Raw genomic sequence first — 26,083 nt, forward strand, 5'->3', positions numbered from 1 at the left:
TCCAACATAGTAATTCTTCCTAAAGCTTCATCATAAGTAGATATGCATTGGTTAAAAGAATGCACTGCCTCCTGGAGTTGGTTGCGCTCCTCTAAGACCAGAGTGTGAGCGCTATGTAGCTCAGCTAGTTCACCCTTTAGCTGGGAGTTCTTGGCAATAATTGATCTCAGTTCCACTTCACTGTCATCTTGTTCCCTCATTAAATCAGCATTTAGTTGTTTCAGTGACTTTAGTTCACTGAGGGCATTTTTAAGTTTTAATTGCTCTTGCAATGCAGCCGCTCTTCTGGTTAGCATTGTTGGCACCATTTTATAGCACTTCGCCCTGAAACACAGCAAACAATATATGTGAGTGAAGGAAATTAGATAACCTACAGAAGAAAGAGAAAAGGATCAAAAATATATGTATATATATTATGAAAAAGTTATAGGAAATAGAGATAAATACTAAGGAATATTACAGATAGTATACTAGGAAATACAATAACATACTAATTAGGGATATCTTTAAGTGATAGAAATAGCAATTTGAGCAAAGAAAACTTTAAATCACAACTTGTAAAATAAGGTTTATTTGGTTGTGTATTTTTGTCTGAGACAGTTTAATTAATTCTTCAACTATACTTCCACAAATCCGCCAAGTAAAGCGAGAATGAGTCTGTCTAAGTGTGTGGAGGGACGTCTCTCGTGAGTGTTACGAGAATAACAAAATAAAACAAAAATTTGAAGTAGGGAATTGGTTATCAACTAGGATATTGTTATGGCAGTGTTATTAACATAAGAAAAATGAAAGCAATACTCCCCAGGTACATCCCATGGACGTAAAATGTACGTCGTTTGCTTATAACAGTCGTTGGATTTTGAATTCCCGTTGGACGAAACCTCCTGTCAGACGGATTTTCGATTTACGTGGTTTATATGGTCACTGTGTAGGTTACACTTTTTTCTTTGATTAACACATAGAAAATACATTAAATCACAGTGATTTTAACACAATTTATACAAATATTATAATAAAAATTAAAATAATAATACGAGCAGCTGATTTCACGACATGTCAGCTTGACAGCGACCACCAACGCTTAACTTAAGTATATAACTTAAGTATATAATGTATTTAAGAATATAATGTTCTTAAGTATATAATATATTAAAGTATATAATATATTTAAGTATATAATATATTTAAGTATATAATGTACTTAAGTACATAATACGTAAGTAAATAATGTATTTTAGTTATTGATGTACTTAAGTATATAATGTACATAAGTAAATAATGTATGTTATTAAATAATGTACTTCAGTATATAATGTAAGTATATAATGTAAATAATGTAAATAAGAAAATATTGAACTTAAGTAAATAATGTACTTAAGTATATAATATACGTAAGTATATAATGTATTTCAGTATATAATGTAAATAAGTAAATAATGAACTTAAGTATATAATGTATCAAAGTATATAATGTATTTAAGTAAATAATGAAAATAAGTATATAGTGTTAATAAGTATATAATGTATTTAAGTATATAATATACTTAAAAACATTATATACTTAAATACATTATTTAATTACATACATTATGTAATTATGTGCATTATTTACTGAAGTACATTATATACTTATGTACAGTATATACTTAAGTACATTATATACTTAAAAACATTATATACTTTAATACATTATATACTTACTAACATTATATACTTTGATACATTATATCAAGTAAATAATGTATTTAAGTAAATAATGTTTTAAGTATATAATGTTTTTAAGTATATAAAGTACATAGTAATACCTTAATAAATTATTTACTTTAATACATTATATACTTAAATACATTATTTAATTACATACATTATTTACTTATCTGCATTATATACTTAAGTACATTATGTACTTATGTACATTATATACATTATTTATTTACATACATTATTTACTTATTTACTTAATATACTTAAAACCATTATTTAATTACATACATTATTTACATATGTACATTATGTACGTACGTAAGTATATAATGTACTTAAGTATATAATGTACATAAGTAAATAATGTATGTTATTAAATAATGTACTTAAGTATATAATGATCTTAAGTATATAATATATTTAAGTATATAATATACTTAAGAACATTATATACTTAAATACATTATTTAATTACATACATTATACACTTATGTGCATTATATACTTAAATACATTATTTACTTGATATAATGTATCAAAGTATATAATATATTAAAGTATATAATGTAAATAAGTAAATAATGTAAATAAGAAAATAATGAACTTAAGTAAATAATGTACTTAAGTATATAATATACGTAAGTATATAATGTATTTCAGTATATAATGTAAATAAGTAAATAATGAACTTCAGTATATAATGTTAATAAGTATATAGTGTACTTAAGTAAATAATGTACTTAAGTATATAATGTATTTAAGTATATAATGTTCTTAAGTATATAATGTATTAAAGTATATGATGGATTAAAGTAAATAATTTATTTAAGTATATAATATACTTAAGAACATTATATACTTAAATACATTATTTAATTACATACATTATGTACTTATGTGCATAATTTACTTAAGTACATTATATACTTATTTATATTATATATTTATTTACATTATTTACTTGAATACATTATATACTTACGTACATTATATACTTAAATACATTATATACTTAAGTACATTATTTAATTATATCCTTTAATACATTATATACAGAAGTACATTATTTACTTTAGTACATTATATACTTTAGTACATTATGTACTTAAATACATTATATACTTAGGTATATTATATACTTAAGTCCATTATTTACTTTAGTACATTATATACTTTAGTACATTATATACTTTAGTACATTATGTACTTATGTACATTATATACTTAAATAAATTATATACTTAAGGATATAATGTACATAAGTAAATAATGTATGTAATTAAATAATGTATTTAAGTATATTATGTTCTTAAGTATATTATATACTGAAATAAATTATTTACTTTAATACATTATATACTTAAATACATTATTTACTTATTTACATTATATACTGAAATACATTATATACTTACGTATATTATATACTTAAGTACATTATTTACTTAAGTTCAGTATTTACTTATTTACATTATATACCTACTTACATTATATACTTAAGTACATTATTTACTTAAGTACATTATATACTTATTAACATTATATACTTTGATACATTATATACTTAAGTTCATTAGTTACTTATTTACATTATATACTTACTTACATTATATAATGAAGATCTGATGAATATTGTCGCAGATAAAGAACAAAACTCTTCACAGATAACAGCACGTCGCTAGGCATATGGGACAACGATCGAATGCATGCGTATCCTGGAATAGCTCATAGGCTTATTTTTATCCCGGAAAAGCCATCAGCTCCTACAGGATAACATCGCTATTTTTTCCGCATTTGTCCTTCAAAATCCGCGCAACGGAGTTTTAGATTGACATGTATTTTTTTAGATAGGCATAGTTGAAATATTTTCAAGCTTTACGTACATTATATACTTAAGTTCATTATTTACTTATTTACATTATATACTTAAATACATTATTTACTTGATATAATGTATCAAAGTATATAATGGCACAGGCAGGCAGGATGACAATTTAATTTTATCCCTTGTCAGGAGATATAATCGGGGGATATGATTTTTGTCTTCCGCCTGTGCTAGCCCTGCTGAGCTGATTCCATTACGTATGCCATGAAAATTTTAGGTCTACGGTTTTTCTTACTTTCTTTCATAAATGAATGAATGAATGAATATACTTGTATTGCACACCACAAAAAGTACATAAAAAAAGAAAAGTATAACAAAACAACGTATACAACTTGTTGTTTTTCATGTTTAGTTCTTATCAAAAATTAAACTTTTTGATATTCAGAGGGCTAAAACAAAAAAAAAAATATCATTAGAACTAAACATGAAAAACAACAAGTTGTATACGTTGTTTTTCATGTTTAGTTCTTATGATATAATTTTTTTTTTTGTTTTAGCCCTCTGAATATCAAAAAGTTTAATTTTTGATTTTCTAAAGTTATAAGCTTTTCAAGAAAAAGAAATGTTAGCAACAGAAAACCACATAACGATTACGAAATAATGGTGAAGGTTGCATTAGTATATTTCATAAGGAAGCATCCTGTAAAAATATTAAATGCTTACTTATTTTTACATAAATAAATATACTACGACAATACACACATCGCCATCTATCCCTTAAGTATGGAGGGTAGAGGTGAGGAGAGTCATCTTATATGGAAGAAAAGTTGAAAAAGTGTCCAGTTGTTGCGCTAAATAACAGTTCAAAAATCCTCCACAATGGCGCTGGTGGATGCACAGGGTATGGTATGAATGTAGCAATCGTAGATGAATTGAAGTATGCCGAGTTAAAAAATTTAATGTCATTATCGACTAAAGTAGTTAATTATTGAGAATTACAACAACTTACGTTGTACAAAATATTGTGGTAAATATAACCTTACTTCCTTGTATCTCCATACTTCCTTGTTTATTTTTCAAGCCTACTCTAACAATATTTATATTTGGCGCTTCTTTTAAGAGTTACCCTGATGCAAATGTGGCGCCATCCTAATTTAATACATTTTGACGACACTATTTCATATACACAGATGACTCTCCTTACCTCTACCCTCCATACCCTTAAGTAAGCGTAGCTTGTATTATGGGTACTAAGATGACTGATGAATATTTTTTTTAATGAATAATATAGGTACATAAATACCAGTGGCGTGCACTGGGTTTTTGACAGGGTAAGCATAAATCAGGTGCTTGGCATAAAATGGTAAAATTCCCCTCCAATACGAGTTATATTAAAAAAATAAGGGTATGCAGTGCTTCTGCGAATCTATGATGTGCACGCCACTGGATTTATTTATAAAATACATATAAACACCCGGACACTGAAATATATTCCTGTTCATCACACAAACATTTTCCAGTTGCGGGAATCGAACCCACGGCCTTTGACTCAGAAAGCAACAAACAAACAATATACAAACGAAATCAAAACATATTAAATGTTTACTTATGACAACCCTATTGAAAACAAAGGACCAACACGTGCATAGTACCTACACTACAAAAGTGACAGGACTCACATGATTTTAATTTCGAATGTGATGTTAGGGCTGTATCTGATTTGTTTCAGTAAAAACTATGGCACAGTGGCTTAAAATTAATAAACTAATAGGTTTCCGGTTTTACAAATAAGTCTAAGAGACAGTACATAATGTAACTCTAAAGCCTGCGAAGTATTATTTCGGTTTTAATTTACACGTTGCATGCACACATAAATATATATGTACACAAATCCCGACTCAGGCCAAAATATACTTATAAGATATTGTGTATTATCTAGTCAAGAATTTTCCGTACCATTCCGGAGGAAGTTGTCGGTGTCGGCCCCCGCGCCTCCTAGAGCACTTAAATCGATCTGTCGTTAAAGCCCACCAACCCGCATTGGAGCAGCGTGGTGGGTTTACGATCTAACCGTCTCTACTATGAGAAACGAGGAGTTGCCCCGCAGTGTGACTTCAGCAGTTTAATAGGATGATGGTGGACAGTTTTTTTTTCTCCTCATTTCTTTAATTGCTGTAACTCGGCAATCAGTCTTGAGACATTGGGCTGTTCGAATGTGGGTTAAGGTAATATTTTCTTTTCTTTTTTGATGGTGGATAGTAAAAAACTTACCTTCATCTTCTAAAACAGCTGAGTCTTATGCGAAGATTTGTGGCGGACGTAATCAATGCGCCTCTCAAACCTGATCAACAAGAATTAAGTATATTGTATAATAGAAATCATCGTCATCAGAAAAGCGTTGATAACCTAAATAAATTCATTTATTTCAAGTAGGCCTACTTTAAAAGCACTTTTGAAACGCCAAGTATGTATGTTTGTAGTGACTCTACCACCGGTTCGGAAAGCAGACTCTACCAAGAACTGCCGGCAAGAAACTCAGTAGTTGCTCTTTTCCAACATCAACATTTACAATCGTTTTGCTATCTTGCGGGAGATGAAAGCGAGGCTGGCTGCTTGCAATCTACCTTGTCATTGAGGCATTCATCAAATGTATAGTAACCTCGCTGTACTAGATGCGTTTTTACACCTTTTTTAAATGTATGCATTGGTAGGTCCAGAATTTCCTTAGGAATCATGTTGTAAAAGCGTATACTCAACCCCACAAAGGAGTTCTGCACCTTTCGCAGACGATATGCAGATATCACTAATTTATGTCCGTTTCTGACAAGTCGATTGTTAATTTCAGCTTTTTGTTTATAAAGAGTAATATTTTGTCTCACAAAGACTATATTATTATAAATATATTGCGAAGCTACTACAGGTTAAGAGTTCAGTCTTCCTTCCCGGCGGACTAAGTTTGACGCCCACCACACACAAACATTTTCCAGTAGTGGGAATCGAACCCACGGCCTTGGGCTCAGAAAGCAGGGTCGCTCCAAACTGCGCCAATCGGCCGTCAATGATGATCACAGGGTACATTACCTCTTATCACACCTATCACAGTTGAGGGCCCCCTGCCTGTGTACGAACCGCATATGCACCGACAGACTGAGGACAAAACATTTCATTAGTATGCGGGAACAGTCACCACAAGTAATGGCAGCCTGAAAATCAAGGTTAGTTTATTTTAGACCGTGCGAGTTGACCAGACCATGTCAGTACGCAGCAGGCAGTCTTGGTTTTACCCTCCTCGAACAAGAAAAAAATAATGTGCACTAGTAAGAGAGTTGGGTCAATCCTGTAATATAGTTTGGGGCATTTTACCTGGTCCTCTTGCTAAGCTGTGCGCTACACACAGGGCACTGTATCGTGCTTGATGTGACTCTCAACAGCAGTGTATTTACGTATGAATGCTGTGAGGAGAGTTGGGTCAAACCTGTAATATAGTTTGGGGAATGTTGTTACCTGGTCCTCTTGCTTAGCTGTGCGCTACACACAGGGCATTGTATCGTGCTCCTCGTATGCACGGACATGTGTCTCGCCAGCAGGTACTTCGCCTTAAAGCGCGCCCCACAGAGCTCGCAAGTGTGACTCTGCACAGCACAGTGCACTTTACGTATGTGTGCTTTCAAGAGAGTCAAGGACGTGAACTTTTTGTTGCAGTTAGCCTAAAACGGGCGGTTATTATTAATAATCGAGCATATCTAAACTGATCTTATATATACAGTGTGTAACCGACACAATACTTCACAGGCTTCAGAGGTACAATATTACTGTCTCTAAGACTTATTTGTTAAACTGAAAACCTAATAGTTTTTGAGTAAACCACTGCAATAGTTTTTACTGAAAGAAATCAGATACAACCCTAACATCACATGCAAAATTAAAATCATGGTGGCGTAGCGTGGCTACTATGCGGGTGTCGTTAAGAAGAACAAAACTGAAACTTAACATTAACAGCAGCTAGTATTAAAATAAATCTAAAAATTTACCTCTGGGCAGACTGGTTTAGAGTCATCTTCCAATTCAATATGATATTTATTTCGTTTACCAATTTTCTTTTCTACTGTCACCTTATCAAGAAATGTAAATTCATTGTCTGCGTTATCACCTAAAATAAAAAACCTTTTAGTGGTATTTTGGTGTGTGTCACATACGGCACTTAAGGCCATATGTGTATTTTCATTTAAGGGCATTAAGAGGCTTTTACTTAATTTATGGATCTATCATCTAATAACACAGTTGCTTTGAAGATCAATTCCTTGAACCAAAGCCAGCAAGGCATTACAGATCTATCCAGGTGGGTTTTTATATGCCCAAAAACCATTTTCAAATCTATGACAAAATATTATTATTATTATTATTAAATTATTTATTGCACACACAAAAACAAAATACAAAGAAACACATTTACAAAAATAATAAAATAAAGTAGTTTAGGTGTGCAAAGGCGGTCTTATCGCTAAAGTGATCTCTCGCAGACAACCTTTGGCAATAGTAGTTTTTGTAAGGAACAGGTTGGTGCGGTATACATAAACACGTAGACACTTAATTTACAGAAAAAATATCTATTAGAGAAAGCAGAAATTCTCTGAAAAGGATGTCGCAGGTTTGGGCATTTCTAATATCTTCATAATGTCAAAGAAAAGTGCAGATTTCCTTTGAGGGTTTGGGTATATGTTAATTTTGCTTGAAAACAAGCTGCTCTGCTATTATCTCTAATAATATAAACTTGTTGACCTGTGTAAGTCCCTACAAACAGACAGACTTTGTGTTACAAAAGTTCTTACAAAGTAGACCTTCTTGAAATATTTAGTTCAATTCAATCCTTGTTTATGGCTCTATTTGTTGTACTTAAAATACTTAATTTAATTTTGAATAGAATCCATTAGCCCAGTGGGTAGGAGCTGGACTTACATTTAGGGGGCCGAGTTTGAATCCCAGCATGCACCTCTAACTTTGCTAAGTTGTGCGCGTTTTATGTAATTAAATAACAGTGAAGGAAAACATTGTGAGGAAATTGCATGCCTAAGAGTCCTCCGTAATGTTCTCAAAGGTGTGTGGAGTCCACCAATGTGCACTGGGCCAGTGTGGTGGACACCTCATTGTGGGAGGTGACCCGTGTCCTGCAGTGGGCCAGTAATGGGTTGATTTGATTGAATGATTGGCTTACCATTTTCCCTCTCAAAGTCAATTTTTGTAAACTGAATGGACTCAGCAAAGACAGATTGTTCTAATTTATAAAATTTCTCTTCATTCACATCACCAAAACCATCTAATGGCTAAAAAAACAATTTCTTTTTTACATTATTACTTAATTAAATATTATAAATGTGCGACCATAAATATAAATTCTATTGCTAACATTTAAGGTCTATTTGGTGGTAAAATATTTTGATTACTTTTTTCAAAAGAGAAATATATGGATCCTAAAGGGACAAATTAAAAAGATGAAGTTCTAATTTGTTAAAATTCTGAAAGAAAAGTACCGATTTCAGTTATCATATGGATTTAAATTAATTTATTATAGACTATTTAGGGATCTGATGTTTGAAATCTTCGAAAAAACTTACGTCTTGGTCAATAATTTGAGATTCCGGTTCAAAATGTTGGTTTGTGTTTATTTCACAGTACACCATGTTTACAACTGGAAGCATTGTTAGCGCTTTCTATATTATTCAAGAAATCAAAACTACTGTAAGACCTCAATTATTGAACAATCTTATAATAACTTAACTAAAAATTTGTGTTCACTTTTAAGTTAACATTCGCAGAAGAAAATATGAGAAGTTAGGAAATAGGAAATCGCAGAAATAGTTCTTGTTTACGTTACTCCATAGACCATAGTCTATGTTTTACCAATGATTTTTACGGCTGTGGGTTCAAGGAGGTTCAAGAACTGAAGAAACTCTTCAAACTTTATTACTTTGATCTCAGACACAGTAAACATATAAGTAAACATTAAATTAGGAAATGCTACTCAGGTACTAAACTGCAAGAATTTGCAGTATTTAGCAAAACCAATCGTTCTCGCGTAATGATTTGGATGTGGAAGAAGTGGTACATTAATAGAAACAATTAATATTAAAACTTTTAGTTCACGCTGAATAAACGATTTCTTAATCATTGTGTCACATTTACTTTATAATTCTATGAACAGAATGCTAAAGTGGGATTAGATCTGTAGTTAGTAGCTACTCAAAAACATATACTTTCAGTGACTTACGACTAGTACGAAATGCCTAGAACCCGAATTTGCGAAATTGAAAGCCTGCTTAATTAAAAAGCGAGTTAAATGTTTTCTTTTCGCATTTTTTCACAACTTAAAACGTGTTTAGCGAAATCTGTTTGTTTGTAAAATTATCTTGAAAGCCGCCTAATTACTATAAGAATTTGTGCAATTAGCGAAGTCGATTAAATATTATCAACCGTTAAAAATGGTTGTTCTGTCTTCTTCGTTTGCGGCCCCTGTCGAGGGTGTGTTACATGAAACTCCGTTGACAAAATTACTTGTTAACGACCAGGAATTGGGTACAGCCACTTTGTATATAACTGAACAGTAAGTTCAACTATCTACTTTCACTAGAAACTATAGAAAAATATAGTTCTTGAAACTAAATAATCACAGTAATTCCTTTGTGGTATTCACAATTCAGTTTAGCAAATTTTAAGTGCTTCAACTACGGATATTGGATAAAAGCAGGTGCAACTTTGTATTCCATAAATTATGCTGCTCAAACTTTAAATTATTGATTACATACTAGCTGATGCCCGCGACTTCGTCTGCGGTTATTTTTTGTTCCCATAAGAAAACTTTTATTTTCCAAGAACCTTATGTCCATCTCCAGATTGCAAGCTACATCTATGCTAAATTTCACGAAGAAGATTTTAAAATTTGAGCCAGTTAAAGGTTGCAATCAAAAAACCCGGCCCACTTTCGAATTTATAATATTAGTTTATATCAACACAACTATCTAAATTTTTTGTCTCCTTCGCTCATTAGTTAACATCTAAAAACGAAAGAAATTCTAATACAGTATGCTTTGTTTTTTAAACAACAGGTTTTTCTTGTTCCAAAGTACAAAAAATTATCCTAGGGAAAATGCCATGTTTAGATTTATAAAAAAACATACAATAAACGTGTTCTATTATTTTAGTTGAATAAAGAATTTTTGTATTCCAAATATTGACAATTTACTAAATCTGGGCTGGTACTGAGTACATTAAAGTATGTATTATTTTGTTCAAATGTGGCCCCAATTTTAGGATACTGCAGCATTTGTAGATGTAGACTTTAAAAAACACAGTTTAAAGCATATATGTATACATTGAATAACATAATGAAAGACCCAACAACCTCCCTGGTGCAACAGTGAGTGCTGAGAATTTAAGTAAGAGCCCGGGATGGGTTTGATTCTCGGCAGGCAAAATTTTGGAATTTAAAATCCTTAAAAAAAAGACAGACAAAGTACAAAGTGGTTTTATATGTTGGCACTTTTTTGTTTTCAGCAATGTGGTTTGGGGTGGTGGGGTCAGTGCATCGGGTGGTGCCTCCCCAACAATATCTCTGCTGTACCCAACCATATCCCTACATGCAGTGCAGAGAGAACCAATGTCGGCCTTGTACATGGTCTTGAATTATGAACTTAGGTAAAGAAAGCATTTTATTACTAGCTGTTTAATGCTACTTTGTCAAAATTTTGTTTTATTTTTTAAAATACCTCAAGAACAAATGATATTACCATTCCATTTAACTTTACCTGACATCTGACGTGATCATCAATAGCCTATGACACTACTGGACCAAATGCCTCCCCAAATAGGAGGGTTTGCCCATAATCATCATGCTCATGATCATCAGACAGGCTGGTGAACTCAGTAGACAGTAGGAGTAGCACAGACTAGGACGCTGCCCGTTCTCCGTTGTATTCCGTTATTTGCTTGTGTAGATGTAGAATACAGATTTCACCACTTCGCAAATCTGTATTCTCTTCTTCTTTTTATGTTTTAATATTAATTTACAGGTTACCAGAGTTGGCTCAGCAAGATGGTGATGCGCAGAATGAAGAGGATGATGACGATGATGATTTTGATGCAGACCACCAACCAATCACACAACTGCGGTTAGTTTATTTGAACCAATGATGTTTAAAAATTGGCCTGGAAGCAACCGATTTGCTAGTTTGCCTATCAGAATGGGGCAAATGAAAGAATTCAAAAAATTACTTACCAACCTTTAACAATATATTCTGATTATTAAGTCATTTTGGCCTGTATTGGCAATAATCCACCGATTTTGCGAAAATTAATTATAATTAAATCAAACAATTTTGCTATTTAACTTTCCCCTATCAGCATGTGATATGTGGAGACCAAACATGGTCTCTATAAAAGAGAGGCCAAAGTCCTAACAACAAAGCTATCTCCGCCTATCAGATCTTAAAAAGTCGAGTTCATTGCTAGACTATTAATATTATTATATCCACAGGTTCATTCCACAAAATGAGGCAGACCTGAACCCCATGTACTCAGCAATGAGCCAGGGTCAGGCATTGCATCCCGACCCCATTGACGAGGTTGATGATGAGGACTCTTACATGGACGGTGAAGAGTTTGACGATGGTATGTGTTCTCAGTAAGATAATGAAAACTATTGCTAACTTATATTTTAAGTAGGCCTAATACAGCGTGTAACAGAATTAAGAAATAATATTAAAGGAATAAACAAAATATACTTATGCTAAGTATATTTCAAAACGAATCACTCTGTAAAAATATTCAATAATAAAAAAATTAAATATTAAAGACCGACACGCGCATAGTACCTACGTTGTGTGACGTGTTCCTAATAAAGTGACTTGAGTCATTTTATTTTAACTTGCATTAGAGTTTTGCATTTAGGGCTGTATCTGATTTCTTTCAGTAAAAACTATGGCAGTGGTTTACTCAAAAACTATTAGGTTTTCACTTTCACTGATAAGTCTCAGACACAGTTCATAAGTATATAGTTCATGTGAAGTAATATTTTGGTTTTCATTTACATGTGTCTAAGCATTTTTGTCACGTCAATTCTGTCTGTTTGTAGAAACTCTATCAGAATTTGGCACAAAACTCAGCAATTGCTTTTTTCCAACATGAGAATTTTTACAATTATTATGCTGTCTTGTGAGAGATGAAGAAGAGCAGTGTGATTCTAAACAGCCTTGCTTGTATGACTTGAGGTCATACAATTACATTACGAGTCATGCTATAAAAAAATTTACTCTGCCCCACAAATGACTTGATTTGAATTGATTTGTAGGCGATGAAGAGTTTGAGGACGCGGAGGAAAGCAACGGTGCTCCTGATGAAGCGGCTGCCAGGCTAAGACAGCTCCGACTGGAGAACAGCAATGGACCTCACTATGAAGGTAAATCTCCATCATCATTATATACTGTTTACCGTCCATTGACCACCCTGGCACAACCGTGAGCGCTATGAACTTAAGTTGGAGGTCCCGGGTTCGCTTTCCGGCAGGGGCAATTTGGGTAGTTATAATTTTCATCAATCAACCCAACAGGTTAGCCCACTATAATCTTAGACTGCATCATCACTTACCACCAGGTGAGATTGCAGTCAAGGGCTAACTTGTAGTGTAATAAAAAAAAACATACATTTAATGTCCAACGATAGGATCTCTCCTTAAACTTGGTTAAGGCCATGCATTGGAAGACTTCACATATGTTTGAGAATTTTCAAAAACAGGTGCAATGTTTAAATGCACTCTTCTTTTGCAGTTCCGAAACACAAAAGCCTTGTTACCTTTTTAAAGCCATTGGACCACCTTTTCCTCTCTTTCTTTTATACTGTATGTGTATAAATATCCTATAATATATATAAGAATATATAAATAAAAATACATTAGTACTTAAATACATTAATATGTATTTAACTTCTGTAATTTTAGGTGTATGTTTAAATGGTAATCCATTTAAACATACACATAAAATTACATAGATATTTTACTACATACTAGACAGGAAATAGTCTTTTAACCGCGATTTAAAGATATTTAATAATTTGGACTGTCTTTTATTTGACAGCTCATTCCATAGAATTAGATATGAGAGACTAGAGCTATTGATGACAATTTGTTTTATTAATTTTTCAGATTGTGAAGACGCAGAGGCTGCGGAGTGATAGCGTTCTGTGTAAATTATAAGTTTTTCGCTGTAATTCATTTGGCCGCTCGAAGCAAGCGTTATATTCTCACTTCCCTCTGGGGATTCCGTTTATTGTGTTATTTGCATGCCGGCTACCGGTTGTTTGCTAACAGATGACGCCACTGACGTGTCGAAATAGTTCCAGGCCTTCGACACAGCGCCACTTGCGACTTTTCACAGACAACATAGTAGTTGTTTTTTTTCTTTACTCCAAATTGGCGCCACTAGCGAGTGGTAGCTTTCGTAAGTCGTTTTAAAATTGGCGCCGTTTGCGACTGGTAACTTCCGTAACTTGTTTTTGGCTATGAAAATTGCACCAATCACGAGTAAGATAACTTTCGTAACTTTTTACTGCGCTAGTAGATGGCGCCACTCACGATTGAAGTACTTTTGAAACACCTTGGCCAAAGCAACGCCAGCTTCTCTCTAACTTTGTTTTATATTTTTTCATGCCTTCTGTAACCTCGAGTGGCGCCGCCTGGTGGTAAATTAAAACCCGGTAGCCATAATTTCGTACTGAATTTAATTTTAGGTTATTAAATGCATGGTATACATCAGACAGTGTATATCGTTGTAATCATAGAAAACAGAAAAAAAAAAACATACGGCTTTTGTACGAAGAAGTCTATCACCCGTGAACCCTTGCAGGCGTCATGTTAAGACATAATTCGACGGTAACCGTATATTCTGATCTATCACTAATAATGCCACGTTTGTAGATTTTATTGTGATAACGAAACCGCGTATTGAAATCACCAGTATTAGACACTCAAGAGTGTGAGATTTTCAACCTTTCCTTCGGTAACTTATTCGACTACAGTAACATAAGTATACGTAGGTAGAAAATCGCACTTCTTACTTTACCTTATTATGATAAAATCTAATAGGTAATAATACCATAGATTCTGCAGAGCTGTTAATTAATTATTTGATATTAGGAAATTAAAATAGAACCTGCTTCAACAGCGAGGGAAAACATCGTGAGGTAACCTACATGCCTGAGAGTTCTCCGTACTGTTCTCCAAGGTGTGTGGAGTCCACCAATCTGCACTGGGGCAGCGTGGTGGACTACGGCCCTAACCCCTCCTCATTGTGTGGGTTGATATGATGATGAAGAAGAAGATGAATTTTGTAATATTTTTATCCTTTTCTGATAAATGAAGTGGTACTCAATGTCTACTCAAAATATTTACTCTACAACAACGCAATGCACGTTATTTGTATGAATATTATGTGCACACAATCGAAAAGACTAATGGAATTAATGATGTATGAAAATACATGGTCCCTGTCAAGTTATGTCTTAGTCAAAATGATCGAAGTAAAATGCATCTTATTGTCAGTTTGTTAAAGCTGGAATTTTCCTACAATTCTTTAGCTCGGCTTTTTACTCTTTACATAATAGTCGTAAAACAAAAATTATAAGTACAGGATTTGCGACTTCAAACCTATAAAACCTTCAAAGCGACTCCTCGGCTGCGATCGAGCAAATCTGGTACAAATGCTACAGAATTTATAACCTTTGGTTGAATTAAGCCTTTTTACTGTTTTCTATGGTCTCAAACTTGCTAGGAATGAGTTGACAACATTATTGTGAATAATTTAAGTTTCTTTTTACTGTATGAAGTTTTAATAAACTTCCTTTGATACGTATAGGTAATACGTATTTCAAAAAATAAAATAGTGATTTTGTATAAATTTTTTGCAAATAAATAAATGTTTAAAATTTTGATTATTCGAATAGGCTTCGGCAATAGGTCAAAAATCTTTGAAAGAAGATTTTTTTTCAGGTCGGTTTACATACATGATTCCACTGTAGGAATTGTTTGAAAAACTAAGTAAGGGACAAATACACTTCAAAACCCTCCCACCCAGTGCAGCGCTGGATTGCCTAGTGTATGGATGAATGTAAAGCGGCAAAAAAAAACAATATCGTATGATTATAATATATCAAACGTAGGTCTTTTGATATGACACTATACATATAAAATTTGATGTAAAGAACTCCCCTCGAATAGTTTATAAATGTATTACATTTTTAGATTCTAAATTTGAACTATCCAATTTTATTATACCATTTACGTCATTGTAAAATGGATCTTACGGTTGGCGTTTTTAAGTTCAATTTTAAAAGATAAGTTCCATTTTACTCTGACGTTTAGTTTTTATACTCTAAAAAGACGGACTAATATTTGTACTCTACGATCTATTACAAACGTAGAGTAAATATAAGATACAATATGCTTTACCAGTTCTACAACTTAAGCAAAGTTCGGAACAATATCGAAATTGCAAGGGTCGTACAATTAATTACTAATAGTCGCAGTGTTTCTAAAATTTCACATTAATTATGGTTATATGTGTAATCCCAAACTTAAATGTATACTCGGAGGCAAACTAAAAAAAAATATCGCCAAAATACACATACGTATGAATAAAAAAAATGTAAGGAACGTATTGTTTTTGTTAAATAAATGTTGATTGAATAGTTCCATAACAGTGTAATAATATGAACACGCACGCTTTGATTGCGGAAGTCTTCTACGATATTAAAGTCAAACTCTCTCAGTGTGTTACGTGAATGACAGACTAACTGTATGACTGTGTCAAATTTGACGTTACAGATTTTCAGTTGTATACAGATTCAATGCTGTTTTTGGTTGTATTATTATGTAAAAGATTTTTCGCGTTTTCATTTGTAATTGATAACTACGCACGAACGCACATAGGCTCCGAAGATCGACGGACGTTGGGATTCCAAGATGCTGGAATGGTGCTACCGGAAAACGCAGCGTTTGTAGACAATTCGACAGCGTGAAAGTTTATTACGATCTTTATCGAAGGTGCTCAATCTAGTTACAATACTGGAAAACCGTCTTGATACTAGATGACGGTCTTTCGAAACAATAGAAATTTTAAATACCTTCCTAGCGCAGCGGTGAGCGCTGTTAATCTAAGCGGGTGGTCCCAAGTTCGATTTCCCGGTAGGGGAAATTCAGGAATTTATAATTTCTTATTTTTCTCTTATGTGGTCTGGTGCTAGGATTCTGCCGTGACTAGTTACCACCCTACCGACAAAGACGTACCCACTAGGCGAATTAGCGTTCCGGTACGATATCGCGTAGTAACCGCTAAGGGGGATGAGTTTAATATAACTGCCATACTCCTAAAGACTGCTTCATCGCTTACCAACAGGTAAAAAAACCAGTACTTTCACGCTATCGAATAAGTAAAGTTAACGTAGGTAGGAAATCTCACACTTAGCCCTCTGGACTGTAAAAGGAGACGCTGCGAGTAATAATTTTAAGAAATTTGCAATAAAAGCCACTAAAGTCGTGACCGCATTACCTTTGTAAACTGTAGTAGCTCAAATTTGTTTTTTGGTTCGATGTTTATGATTGCCTAGATATAGACATTTATATGTATATTAAAAGCGTAATAATTAATAGTTAATTGATTTTTATTTCATCTTCTAAACAACCTTCCATCCATTCAGGGGACCACGATCGAAGAAATATGGCCAGTGTAAACAAACAAGATAAATACTATGTACCTAATGAACATTAACCCATTTGGACCCAAATACAAACCAGCAGTAATTTTTTGAAAAAAACTTTACTAAACGAACTATTAGAGGCTAGTTAGACATTTTACACCAAAAAACCTAAAAAAAAATATCTTCTATATATTAAAAAAAACACCGTCCTCAAGTGGGGCCAATGGGCTTATGCATGATATTTTTCGAAGCAACCTTTTTCGATGCACAATTTCTTGATGCATTTTTTACAGTGCCAATGTGCTTTCGTGTGGCATACTACGCAACGAAGCTGGCTTGGTTGCTTCTGAGGGAAGTGTCCAGCTCCATCCAGATTCATGCCTGGCACCACTGAAGACTTACGCCTTCTTCTATCGGGTCAATAATAGCGGGCCATATTTCGACGAAACTGGAGCTCGTTCATTTTGTCTTCCACGGATAGGGTATGCCGAGCCCTACTTCCGCCTTTTTGCCTTGCCCAGAGGGTAAACTAAGTCGTAGTTTGTAACAATACTGTTGGCAGGCCATCGCAAAAATAAAATTCGATTTGCTGTAACGAATCGGTACTCAAATTCGGCTTGGAGTTACTTTTTCATTCACTTTCTCGACTTTTGTTCCCAAAGGCTCCTACTGATCTCTCCTACTGATTTACCACGCAATAAATAGAAAGCATAGCAATAACCATCTGCACTTGCAATCATTCAGTCTTATATCCAAATCAAACTGGCTTGCTCGTATGAACTGCTTGGCTGGGTGACGTCCAAAATACTTGACCATTGACTCGTCTATCAATAGATGCTCATGGACTACACCCCACTAAAAGAATTTCTTGATCAGCACATCAGCAAGTACTTTGAACATCTTATCGGTAGACCCCGCAGAAGCTTCACTGTCGCAGAAATGCAGGAATTTCTTTTGATATTGCTTTTCAAACAATGGAAACATAACAGTCTTCATCTACATTCTCTACCAGTACAATCGCTATTGTGGAAGTTAGTGATATCCAGTCAGTAGTAGAATGCCAATAAAAATGTTGTGGTCATCAACGGTTATCTGAAAGGCATGGTTGTAGTGTTGTGCAGCATATAACTTCGTGTTCAGAAAGAACTCTTCATGAAAAATATCTTCTATTGCTTCCTCGAGGCCCCGATAGTCATTTGCAAAATCAAATGATCGCTTCTTCATTGTTAACGGTGAAACTAAAACTGTAAAAAATAAATAAAAAAATATAAGCAATAAGCCCATTGGACCCAATTGGGGACACCACACTAAAGTATCTTCCCTTATAGTCAAATCTTACAAAATACCTAATACAATAGCATTATTTTCTAGTGACAACTATAGGCAAGTGAATAATTCTGGAAAAAACTAAATAATATCACTATAAATATAAAAAATTATGACTTACCTCGAGTCTGACACTCAGTAGCTTAATGATGAAGATAAAACCGTCAATTATAACAACTTTATTCAGTTATTCACAAAACTATATTTATTATTACGAAGCCACACTCTTTGACACTACAATTAAGTATACAAAATCCAAGATAGTTTAGAAAAATTATAATATGTGGGTACTTAGATAAACGGCCCCAAATGGGGGCAGCGGGCGTAAATGGGTTAATGTTTTTCTGGTGATAACAAAAAAAAAACCACCCGGCTAAGTTTGTTGTGGGCTTCTTCTTAGAACAGGAATAAGTGGTAGGCCTGCAAGTCCCCCCTCAACACCCTCTGGCCCTGGTGTTCACCCCCCACGACTAACACTTAACCTGTCTAGATCTCCGACCTTCTCCAATTAAATGTAATTACTAGTATTATAAATTCAATCCATCCAGGATATATGGATGTTTTTTTCTGAATAGATTTTAGCAGGCAGATAACTTTTAACTTAGATTAACGCGTTGTCTACTTTTATAAAGATATTCACCAAATAATTTTTATTTAAAGTAATAAATCTTTTCCAGTGTCTTTAAAGAGGCCAGAAGAGATTTGAATTAAGAAATTGCTGCGGATTTAAGCTTTTAATTTTAACTTTAGCTTAATAAATACTAGTAATTTTTATTTTGAAGTTAAATTGTGTATTTAATTTTCATAGTGCCATCCAGCCGGCTAGACCGAAGGCGCCAAAGACCTTATCCTCCGTCTCAACGCCGATCTCAATTCACACGAATGGCAGAGCGTTTCCTAGCATTTGAGGTTGACCGCCGCAATACTGGCCTTTACGAAGCCTTGCTGAATAGCGCAAACCAAATGGATTCCGCTTCATCTCAGGCGCTGCTCGCCATTGGAGAGGGCCTCAAATTATTGGCGGATGCTGTATAAAAATAAAATCTTTAGACGTTTTAAAATAACTGACTGACGCGAAAAACTGAAAAACTACCGACCGGATTTTCATAGGGTTAACACTAATAAACAGTGACTCATGCGGAAGGTGTTAATGTATATTTTGTTATGGTTTTCTGTTAATTGGCTGAAATATAACGAAGTTTGTTAAACATGACACACCGACTTGTAGCTTTACTGGCGTACGCCGCGATAATGATTGATGGTGCATAAAAATAATTTACTACATTTTAAAGTTATCATTATTGTCTGCAAAATAGTCCGCGAGGCTATGTTTATCCGTGTGTCACTAATATAGTTTGGAAATAAAACTGAACCTGGAAGGTGGCACTGTAAATAGGTTCGGTTTTTTTAAGATATTAAAATCGGTAATAACCGTTCTCGTGCAAACAAAGTTGCACGGAAACAGAAGGTTATAAATTGTTAGAAATATTGGGTTAGGCTCTCATAAATAAAATACAGTGCACATATTTAAGTTATTTATTTACTTTGTACTTCGAGATTTATTTTAGTTACTTACCTACTAGGTAAACATTTTTCATACCTACTAATACTTTGCTTTCGCTTTATTTAAAGCAGGTACTTATAAAAATTTATCATCGTACCTGCCGACTTAATAGGTTTGAATAGTTTTATAAAGTTTAATTATCATGCCTGAACTATAACCGATTATTATTTTGTCACAATGGTGCTTATAACGGCTTCTAGCAACTAGGTTTAATGTAAATGTGTTAATTGTCTCCAATCTCGTCAGCAACTTGTGGTTTGTAAGAAAGTACATTTCAATGACTCGCAATTAAAGTGGTTGTTCATTTTACTTTCCTTTTTTAACAATTACTTCTTCTCAATTAGGTGTAAGAGAACAGAATGACCTTTTAAACTTCTATCAACTGTACTTTTTAGTTTTAACCATTCTTGTTTTTCCACCATCACCGGTTAATTCCCCCTTTTTTTCCCACTGACATTGGCATTCCGCCTACCAAGACTTACAGTTTTCGTTCAGTAATCGGGAATCCTAACTGATTCTTAGTGCTGTTTATTACAATTTGTTTGTTTGGATGTTTTATTTATTTATATTTATTCCAAATGTTAGTCCATATTATATTAAAATATAGTCAGATATAATAATAATAATAACTTCCTAATAATCTCAAACATTTTAATTTCCAGATAAACAGAACAGATAAAATCTAGCTAGGATAGCCAGATCATCAACTTATAATAATAATGATTAAAGAAATAAACAAATGCAAGGTCAAAGATAAAAATATATTTATTTAGTAATCCCATATATGGCACTTATAATCAGTACATCATGAGACATGTTTACACGGTAGTGCGATGATGCCGATAACCATAATCGTAAACTTAAAACTAAAGTTACAAGGGTTCCAAACGGTCTAAGAAAAAGCCCACAACAGTCTTAGCAAAGTGTTCTTTTTTGTTATCACCATCTCACATTGTCACTTAAAAATATTAGAAGAACAACCTGATTATGTCGTCCTTTATAGTATATTAGGACTTTTCTATATCAAAAAGTTTATTGTAAAATCGTATGCAATTTCCTTTAATTAAACGAATTATGAATTTTGTGTAACATAGTATGTTGCACTGCATGTTTATTCTTACTTCCAATGTTCAAATTGTTGCAGTCACCTTTTGTCTTAAATTTAGAAATATTTTTACGAACTTAAATTTATTAACATGTATATTAGTATTATTATTAAAATATGATTGGCAAAAAAATCTTTTAATTTATAGAATGTGCACGCCATAAGGCGTTTATTATTCCTTGTCTTCTAGACAAACCTATGGCACTTTCTCTAGACACAGTTTCATTGCTACAGCCATGTCCTCTCGCTGTAGTGCGAAACTGTGCCTCAAGTTGCCGTTCACGTTGGTCAATGGTTGGAGCAGGCAGCCCTGCACGATTGCAAATATTGTGAAGCACACAACATGCTATCACAATTTTTGCTACCATATCAGGATGGTAGTGCAGCACTCTGTGTACAAGTAGGCACCTGAATCGGCCTTTTAATCTGCCTATAGCTCTCTCAACTGTATTTCGTGCTATGGCATGCAATTTATTATAATGCTCCCCAGGTGACCCTTGTTCTGCATTAGAAACTGGTACCATCAAATATGCCCGCTGTGCATATCCAGAATCCCCTGAAATGACAATAAGGCAATGAGTCATTACAAATGAATCATACAGGATTTAGGATCTAATATTAATATATTAATTAAAGTAACTTGCCAAGTAAATGTACAGTTTCACCAGTGTTCACCAGTTCTTCCAGGTGGTCTTTAATAACACTATTATTAAAAACTAAGCTATTATGTGTAGCTCCTCCATATGTGGCATCCACATGTAAGATATTAAGGTCAGCATCAGTGATCTAAAATGAAACATAATCACTGATTTAAGAGTTAGTATTTCATGTTGCACTTCTTGACGTATGTGAATGACATGAGCAACTGTATAAAGCATTGTTCATGTTACCAATTCGCGGACGATACTTGCATCATCTTTGCTGGTCGGGACCCTGACAAGATCTGTGAAGCATTGCAGATGGATTTTAACACCCTGACCATGTGGTGTCACGATGCGGGCTTAGTTCTTAATGTGAAAAAAAACAAACTGATTCATATTAGATCACCATATCTAAAATTCATTCCCTTTAAAAATATTATAGCTCACGATCATGCTTGTCTACACAGTGTAAATTATAATTCATGTAAGTGCCCTTCGATTGAGCTAGTCGACCGATATACCTATCTTGGTCTTACTATTGACTGCAAATTCAACTGGAGTTTCCACATAGACTACGTATGTAATAAACTGAGGCAATTTCTCGCAAATATAACTATTTTAAATCGACGGATTCCATTTAAAATCAAATTAATGCTATATAACTCGTTCGCTCTTACTTACGTACAATATGGTCTCAGTAGCTACGGTCGTACTTATAAAACTTATCTCAATAACATATATAGCTTACAGTTAAGAATATTAAAAGCTATTGTCTCACATTCCATTAAATCTAAATACGACGGTAATGATCTAGGGCTTTTTAATCATTGTAAAACATTACCTGTTCAGGAACAGTTTAAATATACTTTATTGAAAAATGAGTTCTTTAATAAGAAGATACTCCGGAAAAATGAACATCCTGTACATACGCGGACGATGACTGCCAACCGCATGCTCATTACGCGCGCTAACAATACATAAGGTGAGCGTACGACCGCCTTTTTGGTTCCGCGATTCATGAACGAACTACCTTCAACGTTGATCCAAAATGTAAATATTAAAAACATTAAGCGTAAACTCAAAGAATACTTTTTAGCGAAGTTAGTTGGCTGACTCTTTTGTATCTCGTATAGTTTATATTATTTTGGTACTTACTACTATTAGAAATTAAAATTGACAGTCTTACTTGGTTCCTATCGTTCTACAATGTAGCAGTATGTTTTTCCCACAGCTGGTTTTATTCTTTTAATTAACACCTTAGGTAATCGTTGCAGATAGGCACCGAGGACAAACCTCTGCGGTTTTTTCGGTGTTTTTATACTAACCATTTTATTGTAATTGCTTTATTTGATAAATAAATAAAAAAAAAAAAAAAAAATGTAGTAGGTAGGTCATAATCATCATATAAACCCATTACCGGGTTAAGTCAAAGTCAAAAATATCTTTATTCAAGTAGGCCCATAGGTGGCACTTTTGATGCGTACATAAGAATTACACGGTAGTGAGATGATGGCGATAACCACATTCGTAAACTTAAAACTAAAGCTACGAGGGTTCCAAACGCGTCCTGGTCTAAGAAGAAGCCCGCAACAAACTTAGTCGGGTGTTTTTTTTTTTGTTATCACCATCTCAAAATGTCATTTTAAATTATTAGAAGAGCAACCTGGTTAGAGCAATAATTTAAACCCAAGCTTTTTTATCGATTACGTAGTCCTTTATACTATAATAGGACTTTTCTATAAGCTTACGTTTAATACAAACTTTGAACTTTTTAAGAGACATCTCAAAGATGTCAATTGGTAGTTTATTGTAGAATTGTATGCAATTTCTTTTAAACGAATTTTATGCAACCTAGTTTATTGCACTTACTGGTTACTATAGGGTATGGGTCTCCTCCCATAAAATATTTTTCTTATGTACCTAAGTAAATATGTATTTTGTTTGGGATGGCATTTGTACCTACATACTAAATGTTTTAGCATATACATTTTACCAATAGGACATTTCTTGCATGTTTTCCTTAGCGACAGTAATACCTTTCTTCATTTTCTGAAGGTCTAACCATAGTGACATAGGATCCATCAATACATCCGATAACTCCAGGGATTTTATACTTTTTGAAGAACCTGAAATTTCATGAAATTCAATGTTTCAATTACACTTTTAATACCTGCATTTATACTTACAGAAATACCTAGGTAATATAAGAATCTGCTTGCTTACTTTTCTTTTAGCTTAAGCCTTTCTTGAAAGTTTTGAGGAAACCGAATGTATTTTCTTACTATATTTGGATTGCTAAGTGCTTCAACAACTGCATGTATACAATGGGAAGCCGAAGGCTGCGACATATAAGAATTAATATTCTTCCCACATATTCTTTGATCACTTCCTTGGGCAAAAAAAGAGAGTGCACATAATAACTAAAAAAAAAAATTGTTAATCAATCAAAATAAAAAGGTGGTGCCTACCTAATTTAAAATCACATTTATTAGAAAGTAGGAAAAGTTAGGTGAATAGAAATAAATACGATTTACTTACTAACCTTTACCTTGGCTGATAATGCACTTCGGTGACGCCGAGGTACTATCATAAGATATTTAATATCTTCTAATATATTATCGATCAACTCTTTCGACAACCGGTAATTAGAAACAAAGTCTCTATTCATATGTAATAATTGAAATTTACGAATCTCATTTTCTTGTCTCCAGCGAACGAAAAAAGCATAGAAGCATTTCTCGTACTCAAAAATAGCGTAACGGAAACTATCCCGTGGTGGGAGGGGCTTATAAACTGTACCGCAAACGAATCTAGTTGATGAGCCCTCCCGATGGTGAACCTCTCGCGCCGACGACCTACGATGAAGTTCATACTATTATCAAGGGTTTTCACTCTAAGAAAGCCCCAGGCCCCGACGGCATTACCAATAAAACCCTAAAGTTACTCCCAGGACCAATTATCAACCTACTAGTGGTAATTTTTAATGTATTCTTGGCAAATTGCTACTTCCCCAACCAGTGGAAGGAAGCAATAGTCATAGGTATCCACAAGTCGGGCAAACCCCGCGACCTTCCCTCCAGTTATCGCCCTATAAGCCTCCTCAACACCTTAGCAAAGGTGTATGAGAGGGTAATATTACACAGACTGAAGGCAGTCGTAGAGGAGAAAAACCTCCTTAACGACGAGCAATTCGGCTTTCGAGCCAAGCACTCTTGCGTCCACCAAGCGCACCGCCTCACGGAGCACATACTGGCAGGATTCAATCGATACAGACACATGGGCCCCACTGGGGCCGTGTTCTTAGACATTGCCAAGGCCTTCGATAGGGTCTGGCACGCCGGCTTGTTGTACAAGCTGCACCATCTGGGCGTGCCAGCTAGTCTCGTTCGTTTGCTGCGAGCGTTTCTCACCGATCGCACATTTCGCTATCGTCTCGACGGTACGCTCTCTTCCCCTAGACCTATACGAGCGGGAGTCCCTCAGGGCTCCGCGCTCTCCCCACTTCTATACGCGCTCTTCACGAGCGACATTCCCCGCGACCTACCGGCGACGGTCAAACTGGCCCAATTCGCCGACGATACCGCTCTCTTTGCGACCGATCCCAAAAAGAGCAACATTGCAAGTAACAACCGACAACGTGTCCTAACAACACACACACACGCAACATACACAGCGTCTTCGCCGGCGAAGACGAGGGACCCGATTTCTGACGTCATCCGGACGTGGATCCTTACCACGGTCACGGGGGCGTTCGGACTAAACAATGATTAGTCCAAAAGTCCACCAACAGTCAGATTAACGTCGAACCGAGCCGAGGTCCGAGTCCTCGCAGGAGGCACCCTCGGGTCGACGTCTCCCATACTCCCCCCGATGTCGTCGAGCCCTGGGGCTCTTCTCATGGCGAGCTTTCGCGCTCGCCCCACTCCCCGGTGACGCCGTAGCAATCCCTTAGGTGGTTATCTAGATTTTAATAATTCAAAATGCCTTCATGTGTTGTGAAATGGTATCGAAATCATACGGATCATCACCACAAGGATAGTGGAATAACTTTTCACGTGTAAGTACACCGATAACTATACTAAAATCTAAATAATTACAATTACGTATTATCCTTATGGATGGTGTTATGCCATATGTAGTTAAGTAATTATAATACAATTATTTCGACTCAGATAGTATTT

At 34.4% G+C, this 26,083-nt stretch overlaps 2 protein-coding genes and 1 pseudogene across 2 annotated transcripts; 1 reads left to right on the plus strand and 2 right to left on the minus strand.

The window, feature by feature from the left end:
* Positions 1-6,606: 6,606 nt before the first annotated feature.
* On the minus strand, positions 6,607-9,207 carry LOC120634763 (PR domain zinc finger protein 5-like). The gene is made up of 5 exons (XM_039905540.1): positions 9,142-9,207; positions 8,742-8,850; positions 7,561-7,679; positions 7,034-7,236; positions 6,607-6,676 (listed from the first exon to the last, which is right to left on the minus strand). The coding sequence occupies exons 1-5, from the start codon at positions 9,205-9,207 to the stop codon at positions 6,607-6,609; spliced, it is 567 nt and encodes a 188-aa protein (XP_039761474.1).
* Positions 9,208-9,867: 660 nt separating this feature from the next.
* LOC120634828 (methylosome subunit pICln) lies at positions 9,868-14,807 on the plus strand. The gene is made up of 6 exons (XM_039905654.1): positions 9,868-10,127; positions 11,078-11,218; positions 11,593-11,691; positions 12,057-12,190; positions 12,870-12,977; positions 13,719-14,807. The coding sequence occupies exons 1-6, from the start codon at positions 10,006-10,008 to the stop codon at positions 13,745-13,747; spliced, it is 633 nt and encodes a 210-aa protein (XP_039761588.1). The 5' UTR covers positions 9,868-10,005; the 3' UTR covers positions 13,748-14,807.
* Positions 14,808-18,298: 3,491 nt separating this feature from the next.
* On the minus strand, positions 18,299-24,570 carry LOC120634764 (annotated as a pseudogene).
* Positions 24,571-26,083: the final 1,513 nt, after the last annotated feature.

The sequence above is a fragment of the Pararge aegeria genome, chromosome 25 (genome assembly GCF_905163445.1).
Source record: "Pararge aegeria chromosome 25, ilParAegt1.1, whole genome shotgun sequence".
In the NCBI taxonomy this organism is placed as follows: domain Eukaryota; kingdom Metazoa; phylum Arthropoda; class Insecta; order Lepidoptera; family Nymphalidae; genus Pararge; species Pararge aegeria.

Coding starts and splice junctions, on each gene's coding strand:
- LOC120634763 (XM_039905540.1), bottom strand. CDS start 9,207: ATGGTGTACTGTGAAATAAACACAAACCAACATTTTGAACCGGAATCT. Junction 7,680..8,741: donor TGACTTTGAGAGGGAAAATG/GTAAGCCAATCA, acceptor TTTTTATTTTAG/GTGATAACGCAGACAATGAA. Junction 6,677..7,033: donor CAGCTAAGCAAGAGGACCAG/GTAACAACATTC, acceptor TTTTGTCCTCAG/TCTGTCGGTGCATATGCGGT.
- LOC120634828 (XM_039905654.1), top strand. CDS start 10,006: ATGGTTGTTCTGTCTTCTTCGTTTGCGGCCCCTGTCGAGGGTGTGTTA. Junction 12,191..12,869: donor CGGTGAAGAGTTTGACGATG/GTATGTGTTCTC, acceptor ATTGATTTGTAG/GCGATGAAGAGTTTGAGGAC. Junction 12,978..13,718: donor CAATGGACCTCACTATGAAG/GTAAATCTCCAT, acceptor TTAATTTTTCAG/ATTGTGAAGACGCAGAGGCT.